This window comes from Sminthopsis crassicaudata, chromosome 6 (genome assembly GCF_048593235.1).
Source record: "Sminthopsis crassicaudata isolate SCR6 chromosome 6, ASM4859323v1, whole genome shotgun sequence".
NCBI lineage: Eukaryota > Metazoa > Chordata > Mammalia > Dasyuromorphia > Dasyuridae > Sminthopsis > Sminthopsis crassicaudata.
Genome location: NC_133622.1, coordinates 163,487,069 through 163,514,666, shown reverse-complemented (window position 1 = coordinate 163,514,666; position 27,598 = coordinate 163,487,069). Strand labels below are relative to the sequence as shown.

The 27,598-nt window shown below is 33.6% G+C and overlaps 1 protein-coding gene across 2 annotated transcripts in view; it reads left to right on the top strand.

Moving 5' to 3' along the window:
- The window catches only part of MTHFD2L (methylenetetrahydrofolate dehydrogenase (NADP+ dependent) 2 like), a 129,143-nt gene extending 102,031 nt beyond the window's left edge, over positions 1-27,112 (top strand). Inside the window, exon 8 of one of the 2 annotated variants that reach the window (XM_074276296.1) lies at positions 26,385-27,112. In XM_074276296.1, the coding sequence (XP_074132397.1) occupies positions 26,385-26,497 (113 nt within the window). In that variant the 3' untranslated portion in view covers positions 26,498-27,112. Of the gene's footprint in view, positions 1-5,888; positions 6,504-26,384 lie in introns of those variants that run through there. The other variant, XM_074276297.1, reaches the window with a different exon arrangement.
- The last annotated feature ends 486 nt before the right edge of the window (positions 27,113-27,598 follow it).

Below are 27,598 nucleotides of genomic sequence, written 5' to 3'. Positions count from 1 at the left end.
AGAGAAAGAGAGAAGTATGAAAAGGGTATGAATTTAGGGGGAAAGAGAAGTCCTGCTTTATTACACATTGAGTTCGAGATGCTGATGGGATACCCAAATGGAGATGCCAGCACACTTATTAAAATGAATCCTGATAAACTTTGGAAAAAGCTAGGGATTTTAAGAGGTGGAGGTGAGGAGAGATTGCATTCTAAGCAGATTGTACAGCCAGTGTGAGAGATGGGATAGAATATCATGTGAGGGAAACAGCAAATAGGCCAATTTGACTAAACTGAAATATGTGAAGGGGAGTAATGCATAATAAGCCCAGAAAGGTAGATTGGAATTGTGAAAAGACTGAAATGACAAAGTGTTCTATTAAAATGATGAACGGACTGGAAAGATTTATATAAATTGATGCTGAGTGAAGCAAGCAGACCAAGAAAATATTATACACAGCAACAACTAGATTGTGTGAAGATCAGCTATGAGACATTTGGTTCTTCCCAGTAGTGTAGTGATCCAAGGAAATTCCAGTAAACTTTGGATAGAAACACTGTCCACATGCAGCGAGAGAACTATGGAGAGAGCATGGATCAACACATAGTATTTTCATCTTTTTTTTCTTTTCTGTTTTCTTTCTCATGGTTCTTCCCTTTTGTTCTGATTTTTCTCTCTCCATATTACATGGAAATATGCAAAAAAGAATGCACATGTATAATGTAAAAAATAGAAAAAATAATAATTTAAAATGACAAATGAAGGAGTTTATATATGATCCTAGAGTATTAGAGAGCCACTAGAATTTATTAAGCAAGAAAGTGACACAATGAGAGCTTTTGCAGCTAGATAGAGAATAGATGGGAAAAGGCACAGACTTGAAGCTGGAAGACAAATTAGGAGGCTTTTGGAATAATCTGTGGAAGTCGTGTTTGTGTGAAGGGACAGAATGGAATAGATTTGCGAGATATTCTGAAGGGGGAATTTATGAGATGTGACAAGTAATAGGATATAAGGAGTAAGAGAAAAAGGAGTCAAGGATAACACTTAGAGCTTGTGAGCAGGTGTGACTGTGGTAATAATGGAGTTCTGGAAAGAAATGAGGCTATTCAGAAGACATGAATAGGAAACAGAAATAATGAGTAATGGCCCTTAAAATAAGGATTTTGACTGTTAGGAGGAGAAGAGATATGTGATAAATTAAGTAAAAGATACAGGCAAATGAGTGTTTCATTTGTTTTACAATGAGGAGTTCTAGGCATGTTTTTAGGAGGCAGTGGTTAAGGTAGAATGTAGAAGACAAGAATTATTTATGTACTTATCAAATTAATAAATTTAGCATCCATGTTTTGGCCACTTGGAGTGTCCCAGGGTTTTGTCCTTGACCTTCTTTCTACTTTTTTTCTACTTTCTCTGCTGACTTAATTAGTTCTCATGTACAGAACAATAATCCTTCTGCAGATGACCCCAAATATCTAATTTTCATCACTTTTCAGAGTTGTACTCCAATATCTGTTTGCTATTTAACATTCTTCTCAATATTGTTCCAGAAATATTGATTCATCTTTTATATCCCCTTATTTTCTGAATATATCACTCCTCCCATACCAAGTTAATGCCTTGTAACAAAGAACAAAAAACAAAGCAAAGTTCAGCAAAATCAGCCAAGACATTAACTGAATCTTTCCAGTCTGATTAAATATTATTTATCCTCACACATTCTATTCTCCTCAAACATACCCTACTGTTCCTCATATATGCTAGTCTAACTTCTGCTTGCATGTCTTTTAAGAGGTTGTGCCTCATGCAAGGAATGTTCTCCCTCCTCACTTCTGTTTCTTAGAGGAGTGGTTCCCTTCAAGTTTTAGGTGAAATGTCCCCCCACTTCAAGATATCTTTTCTGATGCCCCAGTTTTTAGTACCTAGAGTATTTTGTATGTTGTATATACTTATCTGTGAATCTGTGTATCTCAGCCATATACAGAGGTTTTATATATATATACATATATATATATAGTATTTACTACTATATATATGTAATATTCTACTGTAGATAATTTCTCTAATGCTAATAGCTAAGATACATGGGAACAAGCCTTTTATAGCTTAGAGCATTTGTCATTTTCCCTAGACCATCAATACCTACCTAGGAGGGAAGATTGATAGATTTTTTTTATTTGGATGTGAGCCAGCTTTGAGGCTCCAATCTCTTATTCCCATCTTGATAGGAATTGAAATCTCCCTTATAGAGAGGGGGGTGCGATTCTAGCAATATTGATCACCTCAAACCATGTTTAGACAAAACCAATATGGACATAATATGACCGCCATGGGCAACACACACATGCATACAAACATATATGCTGTACTACATATTTTATTGTATGTGTTTAATACATTCCGAGTAAAGATCCATAGATTTCACCAGATTTCCAAAGGGATCTGTGATTTTAAAAAATCCACTAGGAACTCATTTTCTAGTGGATTATAAGAAAATTGAGGGCAAGGACTTAGTTTTTTTCTTTTTTTTTTTTTCTTTTTTTTTTTTTTTTTTTTTTTGGTCTTTATATTCCTAGTGCTTATCTCATAGAAGTCACTTAAATTATTGATTGATTGATCACTTATTGAAGATGAGAGAAAGAAAGGGAATAGTTAAGAAGGCAGTGTTTCTTGAGATGATTGGTAGTGAGGGAATTAGCATAAGTGGAATGGGGGAGATGGGAATGGCTACTTTATTTTTAGAGACAAAAAAGGGAAAGTGTTTAAAGAAGAAAGAGCTCCTAACAGATGGTGATGAGGTTGCTGAATGGCCACCAGATAAAGAGTAGGAGGTCCTGTTAGAATTTTGAGGAAAAGAGAATAACTTTTCTATAGGGAACCTTATTAACATGCTTATAGGACTTCTTCCATGAGCTTTTAGCATTAAGTGAACTTCCTTATCATTTGCTTCTCTATGCAAACATTTTTATTCTTATTATATGGAACATGGGGAAGTGTTCCGTATCTGATTCAAGTGATAGAGAAATGATTGAGGAGTTCAAAATCACATGCTGGCAGGTGAGCCACAAAGCCTACATTTTCATCCTGATATTTTTGTTCAACTATATTAAGCAGTTATATCCATCCAAGTAGCTAGTTATCCATAGAACACTGAATTTGAATAAGTCATAATAATAGGATAGCAACTTCTCACAGGACTGTTTCTATCGGCACATCATCAAAAATGAGAAAGATGATATGATAACTAATAGTGATATCTAGCATTTATAGAATACATTAAGATTTGTAAAGTACTTTGTGTACACTATCTCATTTGAGTCATAAGATAATCCTTTGAGGTAGATATAATAGCTATTATTAGAGCCATTTTACAGATGAAGAAACAGCTATAGAGAGGGGAGGTGACTTAACCTAGGAAACATCATAGGCAGGGCATGAACCCAGAGTTTCCTGACTCCAAGTTCCACCCTCTAACCATTATACCCCACATTAGCTGCTAAGAGTCAAAGCAACTTACTAAGGGAGTAAATAACTTATTGAGGCTAATTAAAATACCATGGTATAAAAAGGTGGCAACATATGGTCCCCAGAATAGTCATGATACCTAAGCCCTAAATGCCCTGTCATGAGGCACTAAAGAGAATGCTAAATGGTTGAGGATCATATTCATTTTCTTTTGCTCCCAATTGGATTATTAAAATAACTAAAATAAAATAATATTAAAATGAAATGGACCCTATTAGTATCCTTCATGAGTAATCTAGCTACATCCTGTGACTGTATGTGACTTCTAGATTTTGTTATTTAATTTAGGCATTGGTGTAATCTTGTAGTTTTTTGTTCGCCCATCATTCCTATCATTTCATAGTTTAAGCCTAAACTGACTTCCATTGTTATATCTTTCTCTTATCTTTTAGAAGAAAATGATTTGTATCATCTGCTTCTAGAAGCAGAGGCTGATCTAATTTTTTCTAATTAGAAATTTAGAAACAGTCTCAGAAAAGAATGGTATCCAGCTTTTGGTAAGGAGACAAAACAGAAACATAACAGACCAGATTTCCATCTTTTATCATTGTTTTTTTCCTAGATCAGGCAATTTCTTATAATTATTTGAAGTATTTAGTATTGAATTTAATTAAATATCATGTTATATTATCTTTATGTAAAACATTCAATATTGTATGTAATGAAACATCATATTTTAGTTAGATCAGGTGGTTTTTTACATTTATTTCAGCACTTGATGTTTTACTTAGTTAAATGTCACATAATAATATTTATATTACATTTAGTTAAATATTTATGAGAGAAATTGCCTGATCTTAGGAAATTATCTTAGTATGATGAGCTGAAAATAATCAAAGAAAAGCAATGCGATGTAATGAATAGAAAGCTTGGTTCAGAGCCATAAAGAGGTAGGTTCAAATCTCACCACTGTAAGTGTGACCCTCATTTATACCTTCAGTTCTCTAGACCATTTTCTAAGACTAAATTTCAGAGAAAATATTGGTTTACATCAGTAGAGACTCATTATTTGGAATTTACATTGATAAAAAGAGACTCATTATTTGGAATTTCCATGATAGAGAAACAATCAATTCTGTTAGATATGTTTTTTGTTTTGTTTTGTTTTGTTTTAATAATGAGGCGATTCAGGCCAATTGCAATAGACTTGTGATGGAGAGAGCCATCTGCATACAGAGAAAGGACTGTTGGGGACTGAATGTAGATCACAACATAGTATTTTTACCTTATTTGTTGTTTGCTTTTTGTTTTCTTTTCATTTTTTTCCTTTTTGATTTGATTTTTCTTGTGCAGCATGATAATTGTGAAAATATGTATAGAAGAATTGCACATTCAACATATTTTGGATTACTTACTATCACTATCTAGGGGAAGGACTGAGGAGAAGAAAAATCAGAACTCGAAGTTTCACAAGGGTGAATGTTGAAAATTTTCTTTGCATATATTTTGAAAATAAAAGTTTATTATTAAAAATAGTGTAATAAAGTAAAAAGAAAATTGCATCTGGAATCAGAAGTCTTGGGTTCAAACCCCATTCCAACTACTTACTCCCTATTTGATTTTGGAAAAATTGCTTAATCTCTTAATCCTAGTTAAGTTATTTGAAAGTAGTAGTCTAAATTGCAGGATTTCTAAGGTTCTATCTGCTGTTTGGAAAATAAGCCCAGTGAAAGATTATGTGTGTGTGTTTTTCCATGTATGAAGAAGTTTACCACAAAAAAGCTGACTGCTAAGTTATTAATTCTTTTTGCCATGATGATGATGTAGGGAATAGATAAAAAATCAAAGTGCCTGAAGGATTCCTTTTAATTTTTCATCGAACTGGTGGTTCAATAGAAGGGGGAAAAAAAGGCAAAAATAACACTATTTTTACACACTCAATTTAATTGAACTCTTGATACTCTTAAAAAATCTTAAATCCTTATCCAATCACCTATGAGTCATTCTACCCTACTGGATGACTAAATCATATTAATGTTAACATTTTTATTACAGACAAAAGCAAAAGACATAATTAAAAGTTTCAGCTAAGTACCAGATCTAAAACTATATTATAAAGCAGCAGTCATCAAAACCATTTGGTATTGGCTAAGAAATAGGGCAGTTGATCAGTGGAATAGTTTAGGTTCACAGGACAAAATAGTCAATGACTTTAATAATCTAGTGTTTGACAAACCCAAAAACTTTTAGGATAAGAATTCACTATTTGACAAAAATTGCTGGGAAAATTGGAAACTAGTATGGCAGAAACTAGACATTGAATATTAGAGGGAATGTGAAAAAAACTGGAATACTAATACATTGTTGGTAGGACTGTGAACAGAAAGCAATTTGGAGTTATGCTCAAAAAGTTATCAAACTGTGCATACCCTTTGTCTCAGCAGTGTTTCTACCAGGCCTGTATCCCAAAGAGATTTTAAAGGAGAGAAAGGGATCCACATGGAAGCCCTTTTTGTAGTGGCAAGAAACTGGAAACTGAATGGATGCCCATCAATTGGATAATGGCTGAGTAAGTTATGGTATATGAATATTATGGAATATTATTTTTCTGAAAGGAACGACCAACAGGAGGATTTCAGAGAGACATAGAGAGACTTACATGAACTGATGCTAAATTAAGTGAGCAGAACCAGGAGATCTTTGTACACAGCAGCAATAAGACTATACAAATGACCAATTCTGATGGATGTGGCTCCCTTCAACAATGAGATGATTCAAACCAGTTCCACTTGTTCAGTGATGAAGAGAGCCATATACATCCAGAGAGAGGACTGTGGGATCATAGTGTGGACCACAACATAGCATTTCCACTCTGTTATTGTTTGCTTACATTTTGTTTTCTTTTGCAGTTTTTTTCTTCCTTCTTGATCTGATTTTTCTTGTGCAGCAAGATAACTATAAATATGTATACATATACTGGATTTAACATATATTTTAACATACTTAATGTTTTAGATTACCTGCCATCTAGGGGAGGGAACAAAGGAAAGGGGGGAAATTTGGAAAAGAATGTTTTACAAGGGTCAATATTGAAAAATTACCCATGCATATGTTTTGTAAATAAAAAGCATTAATAATTAATTTAAAAAGAAAAGAAAAAGAAAAAAGTTTCAGCTAAATAGAAAGAAAAGTCATAGATTCTCCATGCCTTGTAAATAAAAAAGTCAGGTCAATTTGTTTCACTATGGCTTAAGGCTAGAAATATCACTATCATTTTATGGTCCATTGGCTATATTGTTTTGCATTGCTTATAATGAATATAATAAGTAAAGCTACAAATTACAAGATTATCAGAGTTTAGAACTAGAAAGAACCTTCCTCACCTCCACTTCCTGGCTTCCTTGGCTTCTTTTAAGTTTCAGCTAAAGTCCCACATTCTAAAATAACACTTTCCCTGTCCTATTAATGTTATCTTTTTCCTCTAATATTATTTTCAATTTATGATACCAATATTTATCCCTGATAATTTGTAAATTGTCTTGAAGATAGGGATTATTTTTTGCCATTATATTTCCAGCTCTTAACATAAAGTCTTGAAAATAGTGCCTATGAGGAAACATTTTCCTAAACCGATTTGCATTCTTTTTTTTTTTTTATTATGGCTTTTTATTTACAAGATATATGCATAGGTAATTTTTCAGCATTGACAATTGCAAAATCTTCTGTTCCGACTTTTCCCCTCCTTCCCCCCACTCCCTCCCCTAGATGGCAGGTTGACCAATACATGTTAAATACGTTAAAGTATAAATTAAATACAATATATGTTTACATGTCCATACAGTTATTCTGCTGCACAAGAAGAATCAGACTTTGAAATAGTGTACAATTAGCCTGTGACGGAAATCAAAAATGCAGGAGGACAAAAATAGAGGGATTGGGAATTCTATGTAGCAGTTCATACTCATTTCCTAGAGTTCTTTCACTGGGTGTAGCTGGTTCTATTCATTATTGAACAAATGGAACTGATTTGGATCCTCTCAATGTTGAAGACAGCCACTTCCATCAGAATTGATCATCATATAGTATTGTTGTTGAAGTATACAATGATCTCCTGATCCTGCTCATTTCACTCAGCATCAGTTCATGTAAGTTTCTCCAGGCCTCTCTGAAATCATTCTGTTGGTCATTTCTTACAGAACAATAATATTCTATAACATTCATATACCACAATTTATTCAGCCATTCCCCAATTGATGGGCATCCACTCAGTTTCCAGTTTCTGGCCACTACAAAGAGGGCTGCCACAAACATTCTTGCACATACAGGTCCCTTTCCCTCCTTTAAGATCCCTTTGGGATATAAGCCCAGTAGTAACACTGCTGGATCAAAGGGTATGCACAGATTGATAATTTTTTGAGCATAGTCCAAAATTGCTCTCCAGAATGGCTGATGTATTCACAATTCCACCAACAACGTAGCAGATTTGCATTCCTTTTCATCATCAGGTCACAATAAGGACATTGGGGGTCTTTATTCTCTTTATTTTTAATCAACTTCAAAATAATAAAATGTGATCTATTCATTATTAATAAATGTCTCATTTTGTTTTAATATCAAACCTAAACATAAGGTCTAGGTCAGAAAAGTAGTCAAGTCCCATTTTCATCCTTAAATGTCTTGGGATGACTGCTTAGTTGAATGTCTTTTCTGAGTTCTCTTCAACATTAGTTAATATTTTGTTTTTTTCCAGATATATATAAAACATTTTAAAATTTGTTTTTCTCCAAATTTTAATTTCTAAATTCTCTCCCTCCTAATCTTCCTCTCTCAGAAGATAAGTAACTTGATATAATTTATACATGTGTATTATGCAAAATACACTGCCAGATAATTCATTCTGTGAAAGAAAACACAGACAAAAAAAAACCTAAGAAAAATTAAAATACCAAAAATAGCTATAAAAATCAACATATCTTTACCAATTCTTTCTCTGGAAATAGGCAGCATCTTTCATCATGTCATATGGAATTTTCTTCAGTCATTGTGTTGTTGAGAATAACAATATTATTCATGGTAGAACATCATACAATATTGCTGCTAGAGTGTACAATGTTCTCATGGTTCTTCTTATTTCACTTCACATTAATTCATATGTTATACCATGTTTTCCTGAGAGAGTCCTGTTCATCTTTTTTTAAAGCACAATAGTATTCCATCACAATCATATACAAGAACTTGTTCATCCATTCCCCAATTCATGGACATCCCCTCAATTTCCAGTTCTTGGTCACCACTAAAAGAGCAGTCATATTTATTTTCACAACTAAGTCCTTTTCCTTTTCATTTTTTTCACCTTTTTTGGATACACATATGTAGTAATGGTATTGTTTTATCAAGAGGGTATGCATGGTTTTATTGTCTCTTGGGCATAGTTTTATATTGCTCTATAGAATTAATCAGTATACAACTTCATTATTAATATATTAATGTTTTAATTTTCCTACATCCCCTTCAATATTTGTCATTTTTCCTTTTGTGTCATATTAATCAATCTGACAAGTGTGAGGTAGTAGGTGAGAGTTGTTTTAATTTGCATTTCTCTCGTCGATAGTGATTTAAAGCATTTTCATATGACTATAGATAGCTTTGATTTTTTTTTTTTTGTCTGAAAACTGCCTGTTCATATCCTTTACCATTTGTCAATTGAGGAATGGCTGTTTCATTTATTTATTTATTTTTACGAATTTGACTTAGTTTTCTGTATATCTGAGAAATGAAGTCTTTATTAGAAAACTCACTGTAATTTTTCCCCCACAATAATGATTACCGACTGTGTATTCTATTTCTCCATTCTATTTTCCTCTTATTTAACCTACTCATTTCTCCTTTTACCCAGTCCATTCTCAAGTTTTTTTTTTGTTTTTGTTTTTTTTTTTTTGCTTTTGAGTTATACTTCTCCAAAATTGTTCTTCCTTCTATCAGCCCCCCTTTCTCTTATTTTCTTCCATCCCTACTTTCCTATATGGTAAGATAGATTTCTACACCCAAATGAGTGTGTATTTATTTCTTCTTTGAGCCAGTTCCTGTGAAAGTAAGATTCATGTGCTTTCTCTATTTTCTCCTCCACAGTAAAATTTCTTTCAGACATCTTTATGTCATTATCCCATTCCACCTTTCCTTTTTCCCTTCTCTCAGAGTTTTTTCTCATCTCTTAATGTTATTATTTTAGATAATAATACTATCCTATTCTATTTTGTATTTGAAAATCAAATTTCCATCAGTGGAATAGGTTAGGTTCACAGGGCAAGATAGTGAATAAAAGTAACAATCTAGTGTTTGACAAACCAAAAAATCCCAACTTTTGGGATAAGAATTCATTATTTGACAAAAACTGCTGGGAAAACTGGAAATTAGTATGGCAGAAACTAGGCATGGAAACACATTTAACACCATATACTAAGATAAGATCAAAATGGATCCAAAATTTAGGCATAAAGAACAAGATAATAAACAAATTAGAGGAACATAGGATAGGTTACCTCTCAGACTTGTGGAGGAGGAAGGAATTTGTGTCCAAAGGAGAACTAGAGATCATTATTGATCACAAAATAGAAAATTTTGATTACATCAAATTAAAAAGTTTTTGCACTAACAAAACTAATGCAAACAAGATTAGAAGGGAAGTAACAAATTGGGAAAACATTTTTACAGTTAAAGTTTCTGATAAAGGCCTCATCTCCAAAATATGCAGAGAATCTATAAGAAATCAAGCCATTCTCCAATTGATAAATGGTCAAAGAATATGAACAGACAATTTTCAGATGATGAAATTAAAACTATTTCCACTCATATGAAAGAGTGTTCCAAATCACTATTGATCAGAGACTTGCAAATTAAGACAACTCTGAGATACCACTACACACCTGTCAGATTGGCTAAGATGACAGGAACAAATAATGATGAATGTTGGAGGGGCTGTGGGAAAACTGGGACACTGATGCATTGTTGATGGAATTGTGAAAGAATCCAACAATTTTGGAGAGCAATCTGGAATTATAACCAAAGAGTTATCAAACTGTGCATACCCTTTGACCCAGCAGTGCTACTACTGGGCTTATATCCCAAGGAAATACTAAAGAAGGGAAAGGGACCTGTATGTGCCAAAATGTTTGTGGCAGCCCTTTTTGTAGTGGCTAGAAACTGGAAAATGAATGGATGTCCATCAATTGGAGAATGGTGGGGTAAATTACGGTATATGAATGTTAGGGGATATTATTGTTCTGTAAGAATTGACCAACAGGAGGAATACAGAGAGGCTTGGAGAGACTTACATCAACTGATGCTGAGTGAAATGAGCAGAACTAGGAGATCATTATACACTTCAACAATGATACTGTATGAGGATGTATTCTGATGGAAGTGGATATCTTCAACATAGAGAAGAGCTAATCCAATTCCAACTGATCAATAATGGACAGAATCAGCTACACCCAGAAAAGAACACTGGGAAATGAGTATAAACTGTGAGCATTTTGTTTTGTTTTTGTTTTGTTTTTCTTCCCAGATTCTTTTTACCTTCCGAATACAATTCTTCCTTTGCAACAACAACAACAACAACAACAACAACAACAAAATTCGGTTCTGCACACATATATTGTATCTAGGATATACTGTAAGATATTTAATATTTATGAGAGTGCCTGCCATCTTGGGGAGGGGATGGAGGGAAGAAGAGGAAAAACTCGGAACAGAAGAGAATACAAGGGATAATGTTGTAAAAAAAAATTACCTATGCATATGTACTGTCAAAAAAATGGTATAATTATAAAATTAATTTTAAAAATTATTTCTGTCAAACACACACACACACACACACATGCGCGCGCACAAGCGCACACAAAAGAAAATCAAATTTCCTATTCTGCTTTGGTTTTTTCATTAAGAATACTTGAAATTCCTCTATTTTAATGAATATCTATATTTTCCCCTGAAGGATTACAATCAGTTTTACTGAGTAGGTGATTATTAGTTATAATTCTAGCTCCTTTGCTCTCCAGAATGTTATATTCCAAACTCTCTGATCCTTTAAGGAAGAAGCTGTTAAATGTTCTCTAATTCTGAATGTGGCTCCACCATACTTGAATTGTTTCATTTTAGTTTCTTATGGTATCTCCTTGACCTGGGGGCTCTGGAATTTGGCTATAACGTTTCTGGGAATTTGCATCTTAGGATCTCTTTCAGGAGGTGATTGGTAGATTCTTTCCATTTCTATTTTGTCCTCTGGTTCTACAATATCAGGCCATCTTTCCTTGACAATTTCTTGAAAGATGTTGTCTAGGCTCTTTTTTATTATGATTTTCAGATAGTCCATTAATTCTTAAATGTTCTTTCCTGGAACTATTTTTCAGGTCTGCTGTTTCAGGTTTGCTTTTGTTTTTCTAGTCTTTTGATTGTATTTGATTGATTATTGACATCTCTTTAAATCATTAGCTTCCTTATTAGCTTTTACTTGCACAATTAAGGAATTATATTTTCAGTGGGCTTGTGTAATTCTGATTTTAACCAATTATGATTTTTAAAGAGTTCTTCTTTTCAGTGAATTTTTGTATATCTTTTCCCATTTAGCCAATTCTCCTTTTTTAAAGCATTCCTCTCTTCATTGAATTTTTGTGCCTTTTTTTTTTTTGCCATTTGACATTTTGTTATTCTGATTTTTAAGATGTTATTTTTTCAGTATTTTTGTGCCCTTTTTACCAAGGTATTGATTCTTTTTTTTCATAATTTTCCTGCATCACTTTCATTTCTCTTCCTCCTTTTACTTCTCTTAGTTGATTTTCCATTTTTTTCAGTTCTTCCATGCCTGAGACCAATTCATATTTTTCTTGGAGACTTTGATTATAGGAGCTTTGACTTTGTTTTCTTCTTCTGAGTATATGTTTTCATTTTCCTTGTCACCACAGTGACTTTCTATGGTCAGAATTTTATTTTCTGTTGGCTAATTTTCCAACCTATTACTTGATTTTTAATTTTATGCTAAAATGGGGCTCTACTTCTCAAGTGGAGGTGGTACTGCCCAAGTATCAGGTTTTTGTTTTATTTTGTTTTGTTTTTTGTGCAGTTGTTTTGAGAGATAATTCTGGGGACCTGTAAGTTTTGAGCTATTCCAAGCAGGTATAATCTAAATTGAGATGTGTTTACTACTTTTCTGTATTGTGTACTAATTTGTGAGCAAACACAAGTACTTTTACAGAATCCACAAAACATGGAGTGAAACAATTTTCCAGCTGAAGACAACTTAAAAGGTCAACAGAAAAGTTTTGTTACACTGGGGGAGAATGAAACGCACTCCTTGAGAGCCTCTGAATCAATGGGAGTAATGTCAGTTAATCATATCTCTTAGCCTACATTCATCAAACTTAGAAAATTTGTAGGAAAGTCTGTTGCATTAGGGTGAGAGAGCCTTGGGAAACCAGCAAACCAGAAATAGATCTTGGGGGCCACTAAATCAACAGCAACAACAGCAGCAGCTCCTCAAGGTCTCAGTCCACAGATGAAAAAAGGGATTAAACAACTAGTCATAACTTATAGCCACAGTGGAGCAGGGAATTCTCCTCACAGTTCCAGGACAGAAAAGAGTGCTTGTAGTCACTCACAGACCAGAGCACAAGCCAGGAAAGTAGATTTTTCTTTAGATCATATCATCTTGAGAGTTCCCATAAAACACCTTCATAACTCTTTTCTCTACAAGGAAAATCTATGAAGCATACTCCCATTTGCCTGAAATTTCCGCCTTTCTTCTGACTTAATTTATGGCAAAATGTCAAGATTGATAAAATTCATCTTCTCCATCAATAATTTCACCAATTAGTCATCTGATAAGGAGCTCATATTTAGATTACAAATAACCCACTAAAGTTCATCAATACTCTAACTGGGTGATTCTTAATGTCTTCTTCGAACTTTGCCTTGCTCTCTTGTTACTTTCAAAAGTGAAAGGGGGCCATTCTGTACTGAAGAACATTTAATACTTTTCTTTGTTTCATGACAGCTCAATTCATGTGCAGTGTTTATCCCTAGTTTAGTACAAGGATACATGGAATATAGAAAGAAAATATAAATATTTTTAAAATTTGTATGTGTAAATTTTATATATATATATGCATATATATATACATATATATATGCATATATATATACATATATATATGCATATATATATATATAAAGAGAGAGAGAGAGAGAGAGAGGAGGGGAGGGGAGGGAAGGAGCACTGCAACTATGGAAAGAGGAACCTGGACTTGGGGATGGGTGCTGATTCATGCTGGGGAAGGGGAGAAGTCTTCTGAGAAATTGTTATCTAGTTGATATTCAAATTCATTGATGCTAGGAAAGGGCCTTTGGCTACTGCCACTGGTTTCATTCCAACAAAATGACTCATGTATTTTTTTAATGTCTTTATTTATTGCATTTTGGAAACTGAGGGACTTTATTATATATATGCTACCATCCTTTCCTCATTTCCCCCCAAAAATGTGACTAGCCTATTAATCATGAACCTCTTTGTACTTAGATTGATCCTTAGAAAACTCATATGCTATGCTTAAACTCAAGCAGATGGAAGTCAGTCTGCCCTCAGGGAAAGACTGGCCAATAAAAATGAATTCTGATAATGTAATATTTGCTAACTTATTGTACTGCAGAAGAGAAAGCATCTGTGTTTTTCTTAGTAGCAGCCTGAAGTGAAATCAGTTTTCTCAGTTGAATAATAGTAGTTGAAAATCAGCTCTGATATTTTTCTAAACATATTTGTTGGAACAACATAGTAGTAGTAGTTAGAGTCAAAGGCAGAGTCCCTTCCCCAGTTATTTGTATTTGTAGTATTGTCACACTCTAAGTTGATCTCATTTATATCTATATTTTGCTTTATATATTCCACTGATAGATTTTTTCTTCTTCTTCTTTTTTTAAATCATTAATGCTTGGTAGTATATTTTGAGAATTGTTAGTGCCAAGTGCCCTTCTTCCTACTTCTCCTCCCTTGATATTGCTCCAAATGAATCTTATGATTACTTTTTCTGGTTTTATGAATTAGATCATCCTTTCTACCTTCTTTATTTGGAGGAACTCAGGTCCTCTTGACTCCATAAATTAGGCTTTGATAATTCAATATGCCACAAAATCTTTAGATTATTTGGATAGTATTATCATTTTTGTTATGGTGACACAGGCCAAGTTTTAACATTAAATCTCTCTTCTATTGTTTAGGTCCTTTTTTTCTTTCTATAAAAATTGCTTTATGGTTTTATTTTAAAATTCTGCATGGATTTAGTTAGTTATCAGTTATTTAAAATCATTTGTTGTTTTCTTTATGAAATTTCCCTATTATCTTTTTCTATTAGTAGGAAAAGAGTGATAATTTTGTGAATTTATTTTGTATATACTAGTGTGCCAAGGCCATTAGTTATTTCATTTCCCTCCTCATTTGCCTATTTGGGTTTTATATTTTTACTCTATACAAATGGAGATTTATCCTTGCATTTAGGTGTAGGAAAAAATGTACTTGAAGTTAGATGACATAGTTTTAAATTCTGCTTCTGTCATTTAATTCCTGTGTGACCTTCAGGCAACTAGGTGACAAAGTAGATAGAAAAGTGGGTAAGGAATAAAACAAACAAACAAAAACCAAAGTTAAAATATGTCCTCACCTACCAGCTATATGATACTGTGATAGCTTCTTCAGACTGTAAAATGGTGATAATAATAGCATCTATCTTTTATGGTTGTTGTGAGGATTAAATGAGACAATACTTATAAAGTGTATAGGAATAGTGCTTGACATAGAGTAAGTGCTTAGTACATACTTGTTTCCTTCTTTCCATATGTAAGTCACTTTTTTAAAAAATGCATTTATTTGTTTAAAACTTAAATTCAAAAATAAGAAAAAAATCAAAAAATTGTCAAATGTGCAGCAGAATATGAGAGGATTCAAAATGTGTAAAAATAATTTTTCATTTCAAGAAAGTATACATAATAATAGAACAGATTGTATCCAGAACTATCCTTCTTTTCTTTGCTTCCTTGAGAGTTTACTTTTTTTCTCAGCTATATACTTTTTACTTTATTCTTTTTTTTCATATTCTCCCACATCCTACCACCCCCTAGCAGGCTACAATTAAGTACAGATATGTTTATGTATATATATACCTACATATATACATATATATATATATATATATATATACATATACATATAGATAGCTATGATCATATGCAAATATATACATATACTTCTATGTAAGGTTGTACTGTACTTGTTTGTTCTCTATTTCTCAAAAGATGGATAAATCATCATCCTTCTCAGGTCCAAGTCTTTCCATTTTTTCCCTAAATCTATCAACTCATCATTTCCTATGCCACAGCAATATTTCAACCTTATACTATCTAATTGTTTTAAAATGGGCTAAAACAATGGCTGACATCCTGTAATTTCCCTAATTTTTTTCTTTTCACAGATTCTATTTTAACTTTAATTTGCCTGAGATCAATTATTACTACCCGTGTTCCCCTAATATATTCTGCTTCTGATCATTATTATTGTGTTTGTATCTTGTTTCTTATCCTTGCTGCTTCTATTTACTTTGCCATTAATTAACTTCCCTCCTCCCCAAAGGTCCCTCCTTTATCCTCTCTTCCCACTCTTTCCTTCCCTCTTTATCTAATTCTCATTAATTTATATACCTTTTCCCATTCCCCTTTATCTATACAGCTTTTTATACCTTACCTTATTTTATTTCCTATCCTCTTAATTTTTTTAAAATATAATTTGAAGTTTTATACCTTTCTAGATTAGCCACTCTTTAACCCATTCCCTATGTGAGTAGGATTTCAGACCTATCAGCCCTCTTCCTCATCTAATTCCTCTGTATTAATTCTTTCTCTTGTACCTCATTTGTGTGACATAATTACTGTTTTTGTTTTTTCCTACATGTTTTTTAGAATCATATCACACTCAGCTCTAGCCCAATCTTTCTTTTGAACTATCCAATTACTTATGATAGTCTTAGACACATGGTTTACATTCCCATGTATAAAACATAAACAGTTTGTCTTTATTGAGCCCTTTGAAACTAGCCTTTGATGTTTACCTAATATTTTTTGTTCTTTCTTATATGTCAAAATTTCTATTAATTTCACCTGGGGCAGGATTGTAACAAAATTCTGAAAGTTTGGCAGTTCATTGAATATTCTTTTTTTTAATTAAGAATTATGGTTAGTTTTGTTGGATACGATATTTTTGGCCACAACTCTAGTTCTTTTGATTTATGATATGCAGTATTCCAAGATCCTCGGTCTATTATTGTTGCTGCTGATAAGTCTTGTGGAATTCTAATTGTAACTCCAGAATATTTGAATTATTTTGTTGTTGTTATTGTTAATGCTTGTTAAGTTTTTCTCTTTAATTTAGGGGTTTCCAAATTTAGTAATAATATTTCTGTAGGTTTTCTTCATAGGATCCCTTTCAGGGGTGATTAGTGAATTTTTTTTTCTATGTCTACTTTCTCCTAATACTGCAGAACAATTTTCTTTAATTATTTCTTGTATTATTGTATCAAGATTCTTTTTTTTTTGATTGTTTCTTTCAGATAGTCTAATTATTCTTATTTTTTCTTGATCTATTTTCAACATCTGTTGCTTTTCTTAATATATGCCTCAAATTCTCTTTTATTTTTTCATTCTTTATATTTTTATTATTTCTTGTTCTCTTATAAGTTCACTGGCTCCCCCCTTGCTCCATTCTAACTTTAAGAGAGTCAATTTTTTTCTTAAAACTCTAGATCTCATTTTTTAGTTGGTTGATTTTATTTTTATAATCTTTCTTTTCTTGGATTGTCTTTCTTCTTCTCCTCCTCCTCTTCCTCCTCCTCCTCTTCCTCCTCCTCTTCCTCCTCCTCCTCCTCTTCCTCTTCCTCCTCCTCCTCCTCTTCCTCTTCCTCCTCCTCCTCCTCTTCCTCTTCCTCCTCCTCTTCCTCCTCCTCCTCCTCCTCTTCCTCCTCCTCCTCTTCCTCCTCCTCTTCCTCTTCCTTCTCCTCCTCCTCTTCCTCCTCCTCCTCCTTTTACTCCTTTTCCTTCTCTTTCTCCTTCTTCTTCTCCTCCTTTTTTCCTCCTTATTCTCCTCCTCTATTTTCCTCTTCTTCCATCTTTCTCCTCCTCCTCCATCTTTCTCCTCTTCCTCCCCCTCTGTCTTCCTCTTCCTCCCCCTCTTCTATCTTTCTCCTCCTCCTCTATCTTCCTCTTTTTCCTCCTTCTTCCTTCTTTTTCTTTCAACTCTCATTATTTTAATTTTACTTCAGAGACCTATTCTGAAGACCTAAATCTTCCCTATTTCTGTAGTAATTTTCTATGGTTGGGTTCTTTCTCTTTTCTAATTTTTAAAAATAAGAGCTAATAAGCTCTTTGTAATCATCCCTAGTCCTAGTGATGTTATCTATGGCCTCAGGTCCTCCTTTAGTCCTCCTTCCCCTTCCCAGTCTTAAAACAAGAACTCACCCCTTCTGTAAGTGCCTACAGTCAACAGTCTCCCTGCCAGACTGCTTTTGCATTCACCCTGTGTATGCTGATTCCTTCTCACCCAAGGCCATGTTTCTACAGCACAGTTGGGACTGTCATTCCTTATCAGCAGAAGTTCCCTCAATCTTTTCTGAGTCACATACTGGAAACCTCACGCTGTCTAGGAAGTGAAAGTTCCAGTGGTTGGGGCAGAGGCTACCTCTCAACCCAGCTAACCCCAGGGCTTGCTGCTTGTTGTTTCAGGAGAATGAGCCTAACTATGTTTACACTTCACAGGGCCAAACCTCAGTCCTAGTGTCTTTCTTCAGATTTTCTCTGATTGTCCCAGGAGTACCATTGTTCTTTCCTAATCCTTATTTATTTTTAACTGGTCTGTGTTCACCCTGAAGCACAGTTTTGTATTGTGTGTGGTGGAAATCTGAAGAGCTTGGAATTTTTTTTTACCTACTCTGCAATCTTCCCAGAATCCTTTTAAGTGAGTCACTTGAACTACTCTCTGTACTTCATTTTTCTCTTCTATAAAGTGAGGGGATTGACTGATCTCAAAGTTTCCTTGCAACTTTTAATTTAATTTTATTTATTTACTTTTAAAATTCTCATATCTTTATTGCTTTGATTTATTTTCCCATATTTAGATTATACTAGCTATGTCAAGTAAAATGGAGACAGTGGGTATTCTTCCCATAGTCCTGATCCTATTGTTCTCAATTACAAATAATATCCATGGTTTTAGATAAATAAAATCGGTCATATTAAGGAAAGATCTTTTAAATGTGTATGCTCTTTAAAAAAAGCCCAACCCAAATGAATGTTATATTTCATTAAATGTAATCTCACAGTCTTTTAATAAAATCATCTCATTATAATCACTTCTTATTAGGAATTAGGAACTGAAACTATGATTTCATTCATTCAGGGAACTCTCAGATGAGGAAACTCTCATTACCAATGAAAGTTGACATCTTCACTTCAATTTGTAATCCTAGAGAATTGCCTAGAGCATTAAGATCTTACCTGACTTGCCCCAATTCACCAGAGGCAGAATCTATATCCAGATCTTGGTATAGTAGTCAGCTCTCTATCCATGATTATACTATACTATTTTTCATAAAATATTTAGCAAAAGGTTTGGTTAGCAAAAGCATTGATTCCGTCTCACTTTCCCATTTTCTATAATAAATATCTTGTCAAAAGACTATGTCAGACATGAAGAGGAGCTAACTCTTGGTACACTCAGTCCTCAATCCTTAAATCAATTTAATTAATGGATGATTACATTTCCTGTTAGGGAAAAAACTTAATTGCTGCTTGCTGCTGCCATATCCTATCCCACTGATTAAATGATTTTGCTTAAAAAGGGGAATGGGGAAATAACAATGGTTTAAAATAATATTTGTTGGTGTTTCTTCACTTTTACCTGATGATATTTTTTTTGAAATTGATGATAAAGAGTAGTTGTTTACTAAGTGTCATCCTCAATTCTTTATTCTCTCTCACCTTATCTCAGTCTCCCATATCCAATTTGCTTCCAAGACCATTTGAATGTACCTTTATAAAGTCTCTCTCATATTCACCCTTTTGTCTTCTGACACTGCAAACTCATTTGTATTACTGTCTCAAGTAACTTTTCACTCCAACCCATCTTCTGATCAGCTGTCAAACTGATCTTCTTGTAGCATAGGTATTATTCTGTCATCTTCTTCTCCCATAAGTAAATTATAGTGATTCTTTATTACCTCCAAGAATAAATATAAAAGCCTTGTATTTTGCATTTAAACCCTGTACACTTTTATAGCTCTTACTCTTTATACATCTCCATGTACTCTGTGATCTAGAGACATTGATCTCCTTTCTTTTCCTCACACAAGGTACTCCATCTCCTATGTCTCCTGTCTAAAATTATCTGCCTCCTCATCTCTATTTACTGGCTTCCCTGAAATTCAAATTAATATCACACTTTCTACAAGAAGCATCTCCTGATCTCCCTTAATTCTAGTACTTTCCCGATGTTAGTTATCTCCAATTTTTTTCTTATATATTACTTATTGCATTTTGTCGGTTTCGGTTGTCTTCCCCTTTAGATTGCTTGTGAGTAGAAACTGTTTATGCCTTTCTTTGTAATCCAAGTGCTTAGCACAGTATCCAGCAAATAGTAAGTGCTTAATAAATATTTGTTGTCTTGACATTATCTTGTACTTTTCTTTTTCACTTAAGTTGTATGAGTTCTGGCATTATCACCACCTATGCTAGAGCTCCTAAAGAAAATTTAAAAAAAGATCTAGTAGTGTCAGTCAAGCTAATTAAATCACACACTTAGGCAAATGTTTAACTTTCCACTGTAAAAATCTCTGATTGTTCAAATGATTTTCAAATTGGTTACATTTGGAAAGAAAGTAGATTGCCAAGAAAATATACACTAGTTGAAAAAGAAGCAGGTGGTACATCTAATGAGAAATATGACTTTGGCTCTCCTCCTTGTTACTATCTTTCATTTTTTATCAATATAATTTATTATATTTATGATTTTGCTAATGTTTAACTGTATTTCTATTCCTAAGTGTAGCCCCAAGCCATGGTCATACAATCTTGCTTCCTAATATTTGTTTCACCCACTCACACCAGCATGTCTAGGTATCCGTTATATGGCTACACCTCAGATTTTCTGAAGTAATGTTCATTGTAGCTGACACCTAAGAAGAGTGCTACTTTGATAAGACTAGCTGTGAAACACTAAGTAGAGGTCATAAATGAAGGGAAGAATTATCCTAGATCTAGGGGACTCTTAGAAGTCATGTAGTCTAACTCCTTCATTGTTTTGTTTTTGTTGTTTTTATCCAAAGGGAATATTTATGTTTTAAGAGTATTTCTTTTAAACAAGATAGTTTTGGACTTTCCTTCCTAATCCATTTTGCAAGTGTTTCTTATTAAGTTTACTTCATTTAAAATCAGGGTTAAGATTTTTTAAAATTCAATTTTTTAAGCTCCAGATTATATCACCCCCCAATTTGTACTCCTGCTCATTAAGAAGGCAAGAAATGCACAATTCATTACAAATATGAAGTAACACAGAACAAATTTTAACATTAGCTAAAGAAAAAATGAAAAAGAGGTAGAGAAAAATAAAGCTTCAATCTATACTCTATCTAAGTCCATCAGTTTTCTCTGTAGAGATATGTGTCTTTCCAGGTCTTTCTGAAACCATCTCCTGCATCATTTATTTATTTTTTCTATCTAATATTTTATTTTCTCCAATTACATGTAAAACAATTTTGAGCATTCATTTAATTTTTTAAGAATACATGCAATTCAATTAGGTTTTACAACACAGTATTATTCTATTACCTTCAAGTATCATGACTTATTCAGTTACTCCTCAGTTGGTGAGCAGTTCTTCATTATCCAGTTCTTTGGTAATATAAAAAGAGCTATTTAAAAATATTTTTATACATTTATGTGCTTTTTCTTTTTCTTTGATTTTTTGATATTTCTGAGTTTTCCCTTTAGTTCTCACATTATCTGGGCAGTTTTGCTTCATAATTTCTTGAGATATGATGTCTAGATATTTTTTTATTCGTGTCTTTCAGATATTTCAGATAGTCCAGTGACTCTTAAATTATCCCTTTTTGATCAGTTTTCCATATCACTTTTTTCCCTATGAGATATGTCATACTTTCTTCTATTTTTCAGTCTTTTGAGTTTATTTTAAAATTGTTTTTGATGCCTCATGAAGTCATTAATGTCCACTTGGCAAATCCAATTTTATTTTTCTCTGTATTTATTTGCCCAAGCTGTCATTTTTTTTGGCTAGGCAATTGGGGTTAAATGACTTGCCTAAGGTCATACAGCTAGTTAATGTTAAGTGTCTGAGGCCAGATTTGAACTCAGGTTCTCCTGATTCTAGAGCTGATGCTCTATTCATGTTAATTCTTTCTTCATAATTTTCTTTTATTGTTCTCATTTCTTTTCCCAGTGTTTTGTTCTTTTTAATATCTTTAAACTTTTCTGGGGTCTTCTGTGTAATCAATTTTCTTGGAAGTTTTGGCTTTTGATATTTTCATGTCATTATGTTCTCTTTTTTTCTTAAAAATAAGGATTTTTAAAAATCATTCTTTTTGAAAGAACTACAATTCTTTATATCATATTCTCTTTTTATTTAATTTATTTTTATTAAAGCTTTTTATTTATAAAACATATGCATGAGTAATTTTTCAACAATGACCCTTGTAAAACTTTCTGTTCCAAATTATCCCCTCCTTCCCCAGACCCTTTCCCCTAGATGGCAGGTAGTCCAATGCATGGTAAATGTGTTAAAATATGTTAAATCCAATATCTATATATACATATTTATTATAGTTATCTTGCTGCACAAGAAAATTGGGTAAAGAAGGGGAAAAAATCTGAGAAAGAAAAAAAAATGCAAGCAAACACCAGCAGAAAGAGGGAGAATGTTATGTTGTTGTCTACTCAGTTCCCACAGTCCTCTCTCTGGGTGTAGATGGCTTTCTTCATCACTGAACAATTGGAACTGGTTTGAATCATCTCATTGTTGAAGAGAACTACGCCCATCAGAATTGATTGTCTTAGTCTTGTTGTTGCCCTGTACAATGATCTGCTGGTTCTGCTAATTTTACTCAGCATCAGTTCATGTAAGTCTCTCCAGTCCTCTCTGAAATCATCTGGCTGATTGTTTCTTACAGAACAATAATATTCCATAGCATTCATATACCACAATTTATTCAGCCATTCTCCGACTGATGGGCACCCACTCAGTTTCCATTCTCTTGCCACTACAAAAAGAGCTGCCACAAACATTTTTGCACATGTGGATCCCTTTCCCTCCTTAAAGATCTCTTTGGGATATAAACCCAGTATTAACACTGCTGGGTCAAAGAGTATGCACAGTTTGATAACTTTTTAAGTACAGTTCCAATTGCTCTCCAGAATGTCTGGATCCATTCACAGCTAAAACAGGAGTCCTCTGGCATTTTTTTCCTACACACTTGTTCAGTCCCTTATAATTGTTGGCTTTTGAGCTTCTACCAACATTGCTGCTAATGCTGATTCCACTTGCTGCCATGATATGCTCCTGGTCAGCTCTCATTGTATTATCTGCAGAACTCTGTACATCTTCTAAACTGTCCTGGGCTGGAAAATGACTCAGTTTTTCCCATCAAAGTGTGGTCTGGAGTATTTTCTAGGTTGTTGGGACAACTAGAAAAACTAGAAAAAAAAGACTTATTTTTATTCCACCATCTTGACTTCACACCACCATTCCGTGACTCATTTTTCAAAATGGAGAATTAGCCAAGAAAAACTAAATGATGGTGTCCAAAGGCACACAGATAATGCATGTTAAAGTCAGGATTTAAATTCATGTCCCTCTAAGTTTAGTACTGTTTTCATTCACCCAACTTGCCTTTTGATAAGTGAAAAAAGAACTCAACAAAATGAAAAAAAAAAAAGCATTGTGGTTCTGATGTGATATTTTAAATCTCATTCCCTCGGTTTCTTTACTTTGTAGTTAGAGTTACCTTGTGATATTTAAGAGAATTTAACTTGCTTTAGAGGCTATTTTCACTCTTCTACTTATCATCATATCATTGATTTAGAGCTAGAAGCTACTTCAGAGATCATCTCTTTCAATCCTCTTATAAAAATCAGAGACAGTCAAAATAATTTTCCCAAGATCATATAATTACTAAGTTGGAAAACTGGAATTGAACTTAGATTTTTGATTCTAGAGACAGTGCTTTTCTTCTCAGTGCCCCATTGCTTTCCTCTTCTTCAGCATTCTGTCTAATACCCTTTTCCTCTAAGAAGCTTCCCCTAATTTTGGAAGAATAAAGATATAATCTTAGTGTAGTCCTTGGTAAAATTTTACTTTCATGAATGATGATGATTTAGTCCTTTTTAATATATAAATCCACTTTTATTTTATAATTAAAGTCATTTCATGGTACATTTTATCTGATAGGCAAGATTTTACTATATGGATTAAATCAAAAACTACATCATTTTAAATATCATTCATAGTTGAAAAAAAGAATAGAGCTAAAAATTTTAGAGGCAGGCTGGATATAGACTGGATGGTTTTCCTTGCAAAAGTCCTAGAGTGGTTTGCCTTTTTCTTCTCCAATTATATGAACACATCTACTTAAGCTGATTGACATCTGGGACTATTTCTTTTTTGTCTTTGTTTTCCTAGCACTTAGCAAACCAGTAGCAGTAAGGATAAAATTAATAATTTCTTAGTGAATGGAATTATTTAAATAGAATGCTTAAAATGTCAAAATTGTTATTATTCATAGATTTTGATCCTTAATCAAGCAAAAAACATGCAACCAGTCATGGTTGATTAGTCCCATTCCTTAAAAATATATTGGATTATGGATATCATGTTTGGATAAAAAATACTTTCAGAAAATGTTCTTCTAAGGTTTAAAAAGTTGCTCTCTCTATCTCTTTATTTTCAAATAATCCTCCATTAAAGTCTTGCTCTGATAACTCATTTTGGCATGGAAGTATCTCTGGATTCTTAGAAGTTAATGTCAGAAAAGATTCAAAGTCCTATAGGTCCTATCTTGAAGGAAAGGCTCTGGATAAAGGGATGTCAATGGCCAACAAAGGGCTTTATTAAGTAAAGAAATACAAATATCTTCAGATGTGTAATATGTGAAAAGTATCATTTTAATTTTCCTGATTATCACAGATAGTCTTACTATTGATTTCTCTGTTTCATAATTGGAACATGTTCCCTTCCAAAAGGTGCAGCTAATTTTTTCTGCCTTTTAACTACTCCCTGAACTGTTAACAGTAATGCTCATTAGTTTGCAAACTTCATGATGGTAGACCAGCAAATGGAAAGCTATTATTATTGATGCTTCTTCCCACCCCTGCCCCAGCATTCTTTAATGAAGTCTGAATCTAAAGTTTAGACAAAAGAATCTAAATTGCTTGGCAACCAATTGTGACTTATAGGGATGGTTAGTTTCTCTCCAGGAGACATGGAGAATGCTGGAAAACTATTTTCTGGGACAAATGACTTGGAAAAACTATCCCAATGGGCTGGGACACTTCTCTCTTGGAAATGTTCAGACTTTGGGCTGTCCCAGTTGTCTCCAACCTTGGGTCAACTGTCTTTCTTCCTTCTTTCTCTCTCCTAATAAAAGGGATTAATACAATGATATAGTTTTGATTGTTTTTCCTTACAATTATATACTTTTATCTTTTAAAGGCTGGAAACCCAATGGTATCCTTTTTTTTGTTAACAAATTAATATCAGAAAATACATTTTATGGTTGTGGAAGGAGAGTGTTTGGGATTTTATTAGACAATGTTTGTTATGGGAGGAAGTATTCAATTAAAAAAAACAGTAGGAAATGAGGAGGCAATCAAATTTATATTAAGTGCCTTCTATATGCAAGGTAGCTAGGTGGTACAGTGAATATAGTGCTAAGCCTAGTATCAGAAAGACTCATTTTCATGAATTCAAATTTGTTCCTAAATACTTACTGGCTGTATGACCCTGGGCAAGTCACTAAACCCTGTTTGCCTTACTTTCCAAAGCTGAAGCTAGAGAAGTATAGAAAATAGAAATAAAAATAAAAATACCAGTATCTTTGCCAAGAAAATCCCAAATAGAGTCAGAAAGAGTCAACTAGAAAATGGGTAAACAACAAGATGCTAGAGATATAAAGACATAAAAAAGCAATTTCTGCTCTCAAGAACCTTAGATTTTATTTTATAAGATTTATAAACCTTATATTGTTTTTTATAAACTAGCTTTATAAAAATACATACAAAAGAAAAACAAGGTAATTTGATGGATAGAGGTAATGGCAATTGTGGGAATCAGGCAATGCTTCATGCTGAAGGTGGTATTTGAGCTGAGCCCTGAAAAAAAAATTGCGAACTTAAGAAGTAGAGGTGAGAAGGAATGCATTCCAAACATTGGGGCCAGCTTTTATCTCCAGATAAAGAAAAACCTATTTTTAATTGTATTATGAACAAGTGTTTATTCTAAATGAATGGATCACTGCAGAGGACCGAGGGAAACTTTAAGCCTATTTTGAATTGTCTCTCTTTGTCTCTGTCTCTCTCTCTCTCACTATGTCTCTCTCATCTCTTCTTTTTCCTCTCTTCTCTCTCTTTTTTTCTTTCTTTTCTACCTCTGCTTTCTGACTCTTATCTCTCTTTTCTTTTCTCTTTTTTCTCTCTCTCCTCTTCCCTCTCTATACACAGAGATGCTTCATGCCACAAGAAGTATCTGTAAAACGTATTGAAGTCCCTTTCTTTGGTCTTTTTATGTTAACATGCAACATGACCAAAACAATGTTACAATAACCTATGTTCTGTCTTCTTTCTTTCATCAGAAGTCAAGAAGAAAGCTAAATTTATCACTCCAGTGCCAGGTGGTGTGGGGCCTATGACTGTGGCAATGCTTCTGAGGAATACGCTTCTGGCAGCCAAGAAGATCATTTACTAGACAGCTCCTGGTACAAGGCACCAAAATAAGACTGATGTTATGTGGCTTATTTATTAAAACCTCTATATTTTGCTACAAAGCTATTTATTTCTACATCATATTTATTTTTCATTTTTGGAATGGTTCTGAATTGGGCAGCTCACAAAACCTTGTGCATTCTCTGCTAATGGATTATTCTTTTAATTTTAATTTAATAAAAAACAAGCAGTGACTGCTCTTGCCTTGTGAATAACACTGGTTCACTAAAAAGATTAAGATTCAGGATGCTGAAATAATAAAGGATTTACAGTCAGGTGACAGGTTTCTGAGAATATTCACAGCCATGTCCTTAAAGGAATCTTGGATGAGTTCATCATGTACATGGGAGACACCTAGTCAGAGGACAGCATTTAAGGGAGAGTTTTGCTCTACTGAATCAGATGCTTTCTTTTATAGCCAACAGTCTACACAATAGGATCTTGTTTTCTTTCTCTTGTGTAACTATTAAGATGTGGTCTCCTATGGAATATCATTTATGAAAGCCTGACTGTTCCCTTCTCATGCCTTCTTCAGAGATGCTGTCAAAATGTGTGTGTAGCTAATTAAAGATTTTGTAGAAATGGAAAAAAAAAGAAATATGAGTCAATTATTACTGATATTGTCTTGATCACTAATTTTTTTGGGGGGGAAGGGAATAATAATGGCTATCCCACCAAGCATTCAGTATCATTTTGCATTTCAGATTTTGTGAGAATTGATCCCTCTACACCTTCAAAATTGTGGCTGCAGTAGCTCGGGTTTCCTCTGTTATACCCTGCCTCTTCAGGCTTCCCTTCCATCTATCCAAAGATGGAATATGTTGCTTCAGTGAATAGTTGGTTCCTGCTTACTGAAGGTATTTAAATGAAAGGATGATGATATTTGTAACATCAACCATGATTTTAGAGGTCATCTAGTTCAAATTGCTTTTCTAGATGACGAAGTCAAAGTGCCAAAAGGAAGAGGGAATAAAGAGGGGGACAGCATTTATTAAATACCTACTACTGTGCAAAGTGCCTTAAAATTTGATCTTCACAACAACTCTGGGAGATAAATGCAATTATTAACCCCATTTTATAGTTG